The 12382-nt window shown below is 46.9% G+C and overlaps 1 protein-coding gene across 1 annotated transcript in view; it reads left to right on the forward strand.

The window, feature by feature from the left end:
- Positions 1–846: 846 nt before the first annotated feature.
- The window catches only part of LOC144677229 (plexin-A1-like), a gene marked incomplete at its 3' end in the record, with an annotated part of 28327 nt that continues 16791 nt past the window's right edge, over positions 847–12382 (forward strand). The window contains exons 1-5 of the mRNA XM_078537407.1: positions 847–855; positions 6689–6840; positions 9843–9963; positions 11362–11501; positions 12118–12288. Coding sequence (XP_078393533.1) covers positions 847–855; positions 6689–6840; positions 9843–9963; positions 11362–11501; positions 12118–12288 — 593 coding nt within the window. The remainder of the gene's footprint in view (positions 856–6688; positions 6841–9842; positions 9964–11361; positions 11502–12117; positions 12289–12382) is intronic.

A 12382-nucleotide genomic window follows, 5' to 3' on the forward strand; every position in this document is an offset into this window, starting at 1 on the left:
ACTCTCTCTCTCTTTCTCTCACTATCTCTCTCTCTCTCTCTCTCTACACTCTGGGATTTGCAAAGGCTCATTATCAAATCTTAATTGTTCCCTGCCCCATAATTTTTCTCTTTCCAAAAGCATATTTAAAAATTCTTAATTGGCTCTAATTTATGGAACAGAGACTGTTTTTTTCATTCTCTACATGGGCTATGAGCATCACTGGCTGGGCCAGTGTTTATTGTCCATCCTAAGGTGGTGGTGAGCTGCCTTCTTGAACCGCTGCAGTCCATGTGGTGTAGGTACACCCACAGTGCTGTTAGGGAGGAAGTTCCAGGATTTTGTACCAGCGACAGTGAAGGAACGGCCGATATATTTCCAAGTCAGGGTGGTGAGTGGCTTGGAGGGGAGCTTCCAAGTGGTGGTGTTCCCATGTGTCTGCTGCCCTTGCCCTTCTATGTGGCCAGGACACTGGGAGAAGAAAATTTGGCACCAAGTCAAAAATGGAAATATTAGGGCAGGCGATTAATCAAAGAAAAGCATTTTAAGGAACACCCTGAAGGAGAGAGCTGTGGAGGGAAGGAACCCAAGAGTTTTAAGGCCTGGGCAGCTGAAGGCATCAGAGAATTGGCTCTGTTTAACATCTCATCCAGAAAGAGGACACTCCAACATTGTAGCTTGACCTCAGTAGCACACTGAACTGCCAGCGTAGCTGCCAATCTGCAATGGGACTTGCATCCACCCCAATATACTGAGTGGAAGCGCGAGTGCTTAAAGCACTTCAGATTGGGCAATCCAAGACAATGCCAACACTTGTAGGCATGGTCAGATTCGTCAAGACTTTCCCAAAACTATCGTACTACCTCGATGGCGAAGGTGCAACGTGGGTTGACTGGAGATCGTACTGGAAACCTTGGTCATGTTGCAATAGTCATTCCTGACTTTTCAACATGGTTAACGTTTCGATGAGGCGGTTCGGTTTGAAACAAAACTGGTTTCTTGTGTCGTCAGGTTGGATCGCCTCTCCAGGATTTCCGGTCACGTGCGGTAATGAGCCCTGGCAAACCCCAGATCTGACTGCTCGGCAATTACAGGAGGCTCCAGCTCCTCATGTAGCATACAGAGAAAGCTCCTGTTTCACCTGTCGTCTGTGTAGGCTCCTCCCTGAGCGAGATTGCCATCCCACTGCCCAATTTGTGCAGTGCCATCATGCTCCTTTAGAACAGCGCCGTGTCAGTATGAGCTCATGTGTGAAGCTATATACAGACGAATAATTTATTTAGAAAAAAAAACTTTTCTTTAATAATCCAAGGAAGAATCGAATGCCAAAAGGTCAGGATGTGTGAGAGGAAGAGGACAAGTGAACGTGGGGTTTTGTCTGAATGGCTGAGCTGAGAGAAAACCGGGCGGCTTCCCCTCATCTCATTTTATCGTGTGATCCTATAATCCGTGAAGAAGCTTTGATGTTAGCAGTCTGGGTTTACTTTGAATCCAGGTAGCAAGGTGAAAGGTCACTGTCCAACTCACTGCATCGCTCAGTCCTGCCACAGTACCCGCCGAGGCTCGGACCCTGCATAACCTTTGGAGAAACATCAGTCGCTGCCGCCAACAAAAAAAAAACACAGAATAATTTGCAAGATATGCTGTTAGTCCCAGGCCAGCCTGGCTGCTTGAAGCTGACAGTGAATGAAACATCTTGCTTGTCTAAGAGAGTCTTTGAAGCTCCATCAAGAATGCAGAGTTTCCAGTCAGCCTGTCTCTGTGCTGTAATTGAAGCTGCCTTCGGTGAATTTTCCTTCTGTTTCATCAGACTTCCAGTGACCCACAAATCAGCCGACTCCTGGTATGCTCGTCGTGCCGTGCATTTTTGGGTTTTTTTGCGATGCGCAAGTATCAGAATGTCGTTCTATTTTGGGCCTCCGTGGTGCCAATTGGATTTCGACGTCGGCCGATTTAAGTCGCCCGTTTTGGACTTAAAAAGGATAGAACAGGATGCTTTCTGAATGGTGAAACGCTAGAAATAGCGGAGGTCTAAAGAGACTCGGGTGGGGGGAGGGGGTGGGAAGGGTGGGGGGAGGGGGTGTGGGGGCGGGGTTGGGGTAGGGTAGTCCAGGTACACGCATCATTACAATGCCACGGGCAGGTCCAGTAAATAGTCAAAAAAGGCCAATGGAATGCTGGCCTTTATATCTAGAGGACTAGACATGAGAATACAGAAGATAAGAGGACAGCTCTGAAGAAGAGTCATACAGACTCGAAACGTCAACTCTGTTTCTCACTCAACCGGTGCTGTCAGACCCTGCTGGGTCTTTCTAGCACTTTCTGTTTTTTATTTCAGATTTTCAGCGCCCGCAGGGGTTTGCTTTTATTTAGGACAGGAGTCATGCCTCAGCTACGCAAAACCCTGGTTAGATCACACCTCGGACGCGGTCAGAGGTTCTGGGCACCGCACGTAGGAAGGATATTTTGGCCTTGGTGGGTGTGCGGTGTAGGTTTGTCAGGGCCAGGCGAACATTATGAGGCGATAGTCGTTTGGTAGCACAGAACTTGACTACTGCTGAAAAAGAGACATTTTTTTTGTTGAAGCTTTTCGTCTTGCACTCATCAGGACAATTCGCAAGAAAATACTTATGTCAGGGGAAACAGCATATTTATACTGTATGAGAAGAGAGTGCTGATTGGTTGGCAAGTGGACTCTGGTAGATGCATTGCCATGGTGAATGCACCAGTTGATGGCAACTGGCAATTAACTGCCAAGCATTGTTTGAAATCTAAACCAGGCAGCTTGACTCTGATTGGTCAAGACCTTGCCCTGGGAAATGAACCAGCGAATGGCTGTCACTTATTCTGTTTAGCTGAAACAGGCGCAATGTGTGCACATGTTCTTTCTGTCTGCAAAGAACAGGGCCCTGCGTATTAATATATGTAGCTTCCAGTGCACACAAATGCGCCACACTGTGAGCCTAACTGACAATCTTAAATTGGTTGTCAGTGTAATTCTTAGCACAGTGAGGATTATTTAGCAAATGTTGTTCAATCGTGGAATCACCTCTAACGTTGGACACTGTTTTGAGATTTGCAAGTACGGGCTGGTTGAGTAGGGCCTGTACCCTGCCCGTTGCGAACAGTGGAAGGGACATGCTGTTTTACACAAACCGCCAGTCTTTGGGATGTACAGCTCGCTTCACCTTTTGCTCAAATTTTTGAGATACCTTGCCCTTTCAGGGTAACCTGAGGCAGACTGGTCACTTTTCAGGGTCGAAAGTGATGGCCTTGGGCCCATTCATGAGTTTGCGCGATATAGAGCGTGAAATGACCTGATCAGGGTAGCCATAATCCTGCAGGATGTCTTTGATGCGCCCTATTTCAAGCTTGCATGGTGGGCAATGGCTTGGGCCTTATTTACGAGGCTGCCGATGAGGCCAATCTTATAGCGTTGCAGTACTGTCGGATTACCCTGGCAGGGCAAGGTACCTCAAAAATTTGAACAACAGGTGAAGCCAGCTGTTTCACGTTGCCTCTATGCAGTAACAACACAAGTGTTATTTACCACTAACAGGATGCTGCCGTCAAGCCAAAAACAGGTTCTGCCCATCACACAAATGAGTAATGGGGTATATGAATTTCAGTGCCAGTGTGATGCTCGGTATGTAGGCCATCTGTTTCAAGACTGGCGTATCGTATCAAGCAGCTGTTCCCAATGGGCGAGGTACAGACCATACCCAACCAGCCCATGTTTGCAAAACTCAAAACACAGTGTCCAGCATTAGATGTGATTCCGCGGCTGAACAACATTTGCTAAATAATCCTCAGTGTGCTAAGAATTACGCTGACAACCAATTTAAGATTGTCAGTCAGGCTGGCATTGTGGCGCATTTGTGTGTACTGGAAGTGACATATATTAATAAACACGGCGCTGTTCTTTGCAGATGGAACGAACATGTTCCAGCTAAACAAAATAAGTGACAGCCATTCGCTAGTTCATTCCCCTGGGCAATGTCTTGTCCAATCAGAGTCAAGCTGCCTGGTTTAAATTTTAAACCATGTTTGACAGTTATCTGTCAGTCACTGTCAACTGGTGCATTCTCCATGGCAACGCCTCTACCAATCAGAGTCCACTTGACAACCAATCAGCGCTCTCTTCTCACACAGTATAAGTATGTTGTTTCCAATGACATTGGCATTTTCTTGCAAATTGCCCTGACAAGTGCAAGACGAAAAGCATCAACAAATTATAAGGAGATCATTAAACTAGGGTTATATTCTCCAGAATTTAAAAGATTAAGGAGTGATTTGATCGCAGCTTTCAAGATCTTAAGAGGAACGAGTGATGCAGATAGGGAGAAACTATTTCTGCTGGTTGGACTGGGACTAGGAGACATAGTTTAAAAATTAGGGTCATGCCTCTCACAATTGGAATTAAGAATACCTCTCCACACAGAAGATAGTTGATGTTTGGATCTCTCTTCTGCAAGCAGCAATTGATGCTGGACCAATTGTTAATTCAAAATCTGAGATTGATAAATTTTTGTTAACCTAAGGGAAATGGAGTTAGGTCGCAGATCAGCCATGATCCAATTGGGGGTTAAATGGCCCATTCCTGTTCCTATGTTCTGAGGTATATATTGTTTCACCTATTCATGCTATTGAACACCCATGGGGATTCCTCCTTGTTGAGAATCCTAGACAATGGGATATGGCATCAAACAATGGCAACAATTTGTATTTACTTTAGTGTCTTTAAGGTAGAAAAACGTTCCAAGGCACTTGACAGGAGCCTTATCAAACAAAATTTGATGCCAAGCCACACAGAATCATAAAATAGAATCACTGAGTGGATACAGCACAGAAGGGGGCCATTTACTCCATTGTTCTGTGCCAGCCTCTGCAGGAGTAATTCACCTCGTGCCACTCCCCTGTCTTCTCCCCGTAGTCCTGCATATTTTTCTTTTTCAGATAATGGTCCAATTTCCTTTTGAAAGCCACGATTGAATCTGCCTCCCCCACACTCTCAGGCAGTGTATTCCAGATCCTAACCACTCGCTGCATGAAAAAGATTTTCCTCGTGTTGCCATTGCTTCTTTTGCCTCTTACCTTAAATTGGTGCCACCTGGATCTTGACCTTTCCACCATGGGAATAGTTTCTCCTTATCTACGCTGCCCAGATCCCTCATGATTTTGAATACCCCTATCAAATATCCTTTCTACCTTCTCTTCAAGGAGAACAGTCCCAGCTTCTCCCATCTTTCTACATAACTGAATTACCTATCGATGTAGCTAAAGTTACAACGATATAGAATAGATGGCCAAAAGCTTGATCAAAGAGGTAGATTTCAAAGGGGAAGAGAGGGACAGAGCTGGGAAGATTTCAAGGGATGGATTTCGAGTTTAGGGTCTTAATGACAGCTGAAGGAATGGCTGCCAATGATGGAGCAATTAATGTCAGGGATACATGAAGAATTGGGCGAGTGCAGAGAGTTGTAGGGCTGGAGGAGGTTACACAGACCGGGGAGCGATGAAACCATAGAGGCATTTGAACGAGAGGATGAGAATTTTAAAAATTGAGGCATTGCCTAACCAGGAGCTGGTGTAGATCAGCGAGCACGGGTGATGGGTGAACAGGGTGAGGTGTGAGTTAAGATACGGGCAATAGAGTTTTGGGTGAGCTCAAGTTTGCAAGGTGGGGGGACGGCCAAGGGAACATTAGGGAGAGTGAACTAGATCCCAGTGAGGCTGCAGGTCATGTCAATGAATTAATCTGAATCCTAACTTGCCTTCTTCTACTGGGCTGCCTTCTACACTGGTACACCAGAATTTCCAAGCGCAATTGTCCTTCTCCAGTAGAACTGGTGTCGACAGCAGAATTACAGTGAGGTGAAATTCTTACTGGTGCAAATAATTCTGACCCTTTGACTTTCCGTGGACTTGTCTGATTCTGGATCATTGACCTTTTGGCTCTTCCAAGAGCTATTTCCTCTCACTGGACAGGAACAACGTGCCGAAGAAATCAGTTAGTCACTTTGCATCGGTCTCGAATTTATGTGTGCCATTGGTGTGCGGTAAAAATTTGAGTTTGCGTTGATTTATTTTTTTTAAATGGTCAGTGAAAGCACGGGGTGGAGGAAGCAAAGTGTTAATGTAAGGAGGTTCGAAAAATTACCATCATCCACCTGGAATATTGCACTGCCAGTCTTGCGTGATAGGGTCCCATCATCAGTCCGTGTGGGCTCGGGACCCACTTTTGGCCCCAACTGCGGGTCTCCCTGGCATTTGGGGAAATCCGGATCATTATTTCATTCTGTACCTTTGATGAGATGAAGACCATTCACCCATCTCTCTTGCCCTTCAAACCCTCCCACTAGATTCCTCACAATGATTCTGGAGTGAACGGCCCGTTACCTGGTGGAGAATTTTTATTTTTGATTTTGTTTGTAAGGCCCTCTGTCCTCATTATTATCCTGGGTCTTGTTTACCACGCTCGGGACGTGGCATTCCCACATGTGCAGGAGCCGAAACACCAGCGTTCTTGACTATCATCCCAGTTTCATTACCCACAAAAGGGGGAAACTCTCTTTAATGATGCAACTTGGAGGTGCCAGTGTAGTGCAGACCGAGAGGATCGAGAATGCTGCCGGTGCTAGTGTGCTCAGTCAAACGTTCACTTGTGTTTTGAGTTAGATTCCCAACTCTTGTATCTTTCTGTTCACAGTTGGTGCCAGAGACTGGGCCCAAGGAAGGAGGAACCAGGCTGACGATTACCGGAGTGAATCTGGGCTTGACCTTCTCCGAAATTCGTAATGGGGTGCACATCGGGCGAGTCCGCTGTGTCCCCATTCCAGAGGAGTACATCAGCGCTGAGCAGTAAGTGTGTAGAACCGATTAACACTCAGTCCCTCCAAGCTGCAGCACTGGCCCCTCAATCAGATTGAATGAGACCTAGATTTGGACACTTGGATGCCAAACTCTTAACTGGTTGTGCTCATTAGTTTCTTTCTCGTTCAGGTCGATTTTCTGTTGGCTCCGTGTTGGAACACGCCGTTGTTCCCTACAGCGACCCAGTTTACTTGGCTAATTTTAAAGCGATATAGGCATAAGGCGTGGGGACCCATAGGAATACTGTTGCAAATTAACCCATTAAAACTCTGCAGCCCATCAGCTAACCTTCCCACTGATTGTGCAGGCTGGCTCACTGTACCTGTTAAGGGGAGATGGTGGTGTAGTGGTAATATCACTAGACTAGTCATGCAGAGGCCCAGGCTAATGCTCTGGGTCACAGGTTAAAATTTCTCCCATGGCAACTGGTGGAATTTAAATGCAATTAATTAATAAAATTTGGAATTGAAAGCTTGCCTCAGTAATGGTGAGCATGAAACTATCATCATAAAAACCCAGTGTTAATGTTTCGAGTCTCCTTCAGAGCTCTGAAGAAAAGTCATACGGACTCGAAACGTTAACCCTGTTTCTCTCTCCGCAGATGCTGTCAGACCTGCTGAGCTTTTCCAGCATTTTCTGTTTTTGTTTCAGATTTCCAGCATCCGCAGTACTTTGCCTTTACCATAAAAACCCAACTGGTTCACTTGTGCCCTTTAGAGAAGGAAATCTGCCCTCCTTACCTGGCCTGGCCTACGTGTGACTCTAGATCCACAGCAATGTGTTTGACTCTTAACTGCCCCTCTCAGGTGGCTTAGTCATCCACTCAGTTCAAGGGCAATTAGGGATGGGCAACAAGTGCTGGCCTTGCCAGCGACACCCACATCCTATCAAAGAATCAAAACAAAAGCTTTTGGTGGGCTGGCTTCAAGGGTTAGTTGGAGCTGAGTGGGAAGGAACTCCTGTTGCAAACCCCTCTGCCCAGTAGCAGATTAATTCCTGCAGGCCCTATTAATCAATCCAGCTGGTTGGTCAGCCATCAACACCCCCCCGGACTAAAACAGAACGATCGACATGAGTCTTGGATTCCCAAGGACTCGCTGTATGAAGCAAATACTTAGGGCACAGTGCATTGGAGCGTTAACAAGCGACTTGGACTGTATCTGATGGTAGCTTGGTCTTTCTCTGAGTTTTCGCAGTCCAAGCCGCTTGATATAGGGGGAGGTCTAGTTGAAGGTTGACCAGCAAATATCAAAGGCAGAAAGACAAATAAACCGGGTCCCTATAGGGAATGACGGTACATTTGCCGAGAAAGAATCAAATGAGCGCAACCAGTTAAAGTTTGGCATCCAAGTGTCCAAAAAAAGTGGATAGGGTGTGTTTAATGAGTTGAAGGAGTGGCATGAGCTGAGGCCTAGGGGAGGGGACTCTGAGGTGTATGGATCAGAAATGATTAATTAAGGAGTAAATTCAATGGACCGCTCGCTGGAGGTCTTGACTCACTCTGCCTGGGGGGCAAGAGGAAGGTGGGAAATGCACAGTCTGCACTCACCAGTGCCAACACAACCCATTCATGATTTCTTGGCACTGGGGAAGGAGTTAGTGTCGTATCAAATCAAAATGCTACCCACAGCACAAAAATCCTGTTCCAAACCTTCCTCCCTCGGAAATTTGTATCAAGGCCAACAATAAATGGAATGCAAGTGAAAATCACTACCTGGAAACTCCATTTGAACACGGCCCAACCTAATGTAAATCTGTCAGCTGATATAAAGGGGTCCCACACAAAATGGATTTAGACTTGTCAATCTGGTCCCCCCCAAATATAGAATAGTGCCAAGCTACCCCCGATTCAGCATGTTTGGTAGTCTGGCTGAGAGATCAAGGATGCTCTTTGTGGAAAATTGGGAAATGTCCAATGCTTTATACAAGTGGCATGTCTTTGAGATTGAGATTCAGATTCATTGTGTGTCAGTGTAGAGGGAGCTTTATTCTGTATCTAACCCCGTGCTGTACCTGTCCTGGGAGTGTTTGATGGGGATGGTGTAGAGGGAGCTTTACTCTGTATTTAACCCCGTGCTGTACCTGCCCTGGGAATGTTTGATGGGGACAGTGTAGAGGGAACTTTACTCTGTATCTAACCCTGTGCTGTACCTGTCCTGGGAGTGTTTGATGGGGACAGTGTAGAGGGAGCTTTACTCTGTATCTAACCCCGTGCTGTACCTGTCCTGGGAGTGTTTGATGGGGACAGTGTCGATGGAGCTTTACTCTGTATCTAACCCCGTGCTGTACCTGTCCTGGGAGTGTTTGATGGGGACAGTGTAGAGGGGGCTTTACTCTGTACCTAACCCTGTGCTGTGCCTGTCCTGAGAGTGTTTGATAGGGACAGTGTAGAGGGTTTTACTCTGTATCTAACCCCGTGCTGTACCTGCCCCGGGAGTGTTTGATGGGGACAGTGTAGATGGAGCTTTACTCTGTATCTAACCCCGTGCTGTACCTGTCCTGGGAGTGTTTGATGGGGACAGTGTAGATGGAGCTTTACTCTGTATCTAACCCCGTGCTGTACCTGTCCTGGGAATGTTTGATGGGGACAGTGTAGATGGAGCTTTACTCTGTATCTACCCCTGTGCTGCAGCTGATTTGAAAGCATTGATGCCAAGAATGAGTGGCTGAAATGGGAGTGTTTCCATTTCCTCGCATTACCCTCATTTTCCCCTCATCTTGTGGAGCACAAAATTCCCAAACACAATTTTCGGAGAAGGAGAATTGAGGGAAATGGGATACGTGCATAATATTGGGGATCTTGAAACGGTGAAAAGGAAATGCATTGAAAACGAGGAGGGATGGAGTTGGGTGTTGTGGGCGGTGGGTGGGGTGGTGAACGGATGCTGGTGCTTTGAGTATGATTTGGTTTGGCAGCAATTGATAGATGTTTTTGGATGTGTTGCTGTGCTGTGAAGGAATAATGGAAGCTCACTAACTGTGCTCTGCAGGATTGTGTGTGACATGGAGAAGGCCGACCCTCAAACAGCAAAGAAAGGATTTGTGGAGGTCTGCGTTGTGAACTGCGATGATGAGTACCGAGCAATCTCCTCTGAACCCTTCACCTTTGTGGTAAGAGACCAAAGGGGAACTGGAGTGAGTCTTTGAGCTCCTGTCCACCTTTTCTGTCATTTAGCTTCCTGTACATTGAATACAATTCCACCAAGAGTGGTCCTCCCTCTGTGCCCCGTATGCCTAAGGAAGGACATGAATAATTTAACGCGTGAGTGTTACGCATGGAGAAATACTGAGCAATCCCAACCCAGAAGGTCCCATTTGGTGTTGAGCTAGTTTGCCTTGGCAGTGTCTCTTGCACTCTCACCTCTGAGTGTTGTGCACACAAATTTGGGCCACCTCAGTGCAGTACTGAGGGGAGGCTGCGCCGTCAGAGGTGCCATCTTTGAACAAGCCACTGAACGAGGATCTCCGTCTGCCCTCTTAGGTGGATGTAAAAGATCCCATGGCACTATTTGTGGAATAACAGGGAAGTTCCCCCCTATGTCCTGGGGTGATAACCCTCAACCAATGTCACTAAAACAGGTTATCTGGGTCATTTTCACATTACTGTTGGTGGGAGTATTTTGTACACATTTTCTTCCATTACAGCAGTGACTACACGTCAAAAGACCTCATTGGCTGTATAGCTTTTTGGAATGTCCTGAGGTCATGAAAGGTGCTTTACAAATGCAAGATCTTTCTCTATGTGTCCCTGCATATCATTCATTCTCATTCATGCTCTCAGCCTCTCTCATGAGCTCTCTCTTTTCTCTTCTCCTGTATTCTCATGTTCTCTCTCTCAGGCTCCATGGGCTGGATTTACAGGGCATTGCGGTCCCCGCCCACTCCCACTGGGTAAAAAATCAGGGGGGGGGTGCAGTGGAGGATCCCACCCACCACCTCGAGGGCTGCCCCTCAACTGAGAGCAGCGGTAATTGCATTAAGACAAGACTCCGCCCCTATTTCGGGTGGAAGTCCCGCCTTAGGGAACTGCCAGCCAATCAGTCACAGCAGCACCAGCCGGGAGCGGTGGCCACTGCTGGAACTACAGGCTGTCCCACCGCATTGAGGGGCCCATTAATTGGCCACTTAAGGACCTCCCTTGGCCAAAGGGTGATCGGGCTGCCCAACGCCTCCCGTAAAATTTCAGACAGGTCGGGAGGGGGTGGATGGTTGGCTGGTAGACCACCCACTGGATTTTATGTACCCCAGTCTTCAAACCCATTGACGGGAGAGCGTAAAATTCAGCCTTTTCTCTCTCTCTCTTTCTTCCCCTTCTCTCTCTCACAAATGCTATCTGTCTTTCTCACTCGAATTGTGTCTCTCACACGCACACTCTGCCGCTCGCATTCTGCTTTTTCCTGTGTCTGTCTCCCTACAGATGGTGCACCAGTTTGTGACTAAAAATCAACATTTCTCTTTTCTTTCCCTCCTGCTACCCTGCCAACTCCCCCATCCCTCCCTGTTCCCAAGACTCCGAGGTTTACCAAGGTGATACCTTCCCAGGGTCCTGTGTCTGGAGGCAGTCAAGTGACGATCGTGGGGGTGCATCTTGATGCAGGCAGTTCCGTGGAGGCCTACGTTGGAGATAACAGCATTTGCCAATTTGAAAGGTAAAAGTCGAATATGCGATTAAAATGATCCAAATTATTCTCGGTGAGGGATCGGTCGTTTACCAAGCAGCTGGTTCGATCTAGCCCAACGTATTTTTCCTCCTCAAGTATTTATCCAGATTCCTATTGGAAGTCCTGTTGAATCTGCAATTTTTTTTTTATTGTTCATTCTTGGGATGTGAGCATCACTGGCGACATTTATTGCCCATCCCCAATTGCCCTCGACCACAATCGTGGTGATCCACCTGCTTGGCCATTTCAGGGGACAGTTAGGAGTCAACCACACTGCTGTGGGGGCCTGGACCCACATGTAGGCCAGACCAGGTAAGGGCAGCAGCTTGCCTCCCCTGAAGGGCATTTGTAAATGAGGTTGATTTTTCATAATCACTAATCATGAAATTAGCATTTTATACCTGGTTTATTAATTAATTGGATTTAAATTCCTGTAGCTGCCCTTGGTGGGATTTGAACCCATGCCTCTGGAGCTTTAGTCCAGGCTTTTCGAATTACTCATCTGTAACGTTACTGCTGTGCTAGGCAGTGCATTCCTGGGATTGGCTTGTCTGCTCCCCTCACGTTTTCAAATTGTATTTTCGTGACCTGTTCTTGTTTTCAGGAGAACTTCAGGAGAGATAGTCTGCGTGACGTCTGCATCGACGAAGGGAATAGGCCCAGCTTCCATCAGAGTCCACATCAACCAAGCTCGGCTGCTCAACCCCAATGTGAAATACAACTACACAGAGGATCCCACCATATCCAGAATCGAGCCCGAATGGACCATTACCAGGTAAATGTTCTTGGCCGCCAAGAATCTTTTTATGGCACCAACCATCCCTTCACCCGTCTCTGCTCAAGGGGTCAACTCATATCTCGAAATAGAT

This window comes from Cetorhinus maximus, unplaced genomic scaffold (genome assembly GCF_964194155.1).
Source record: "Cetorhinus maximus unplaced genomic scaffold, sCetMax3.hap1.1 HAP1_SCAFFOLD_2322, whole genome shotgun sequence".
NCBI lineage: Eukaryota > Metazoa > Chordata > Chondrichthyes > Lamniformes > Cetorhinidae > Cetorhinus > Cetorhinus maximus.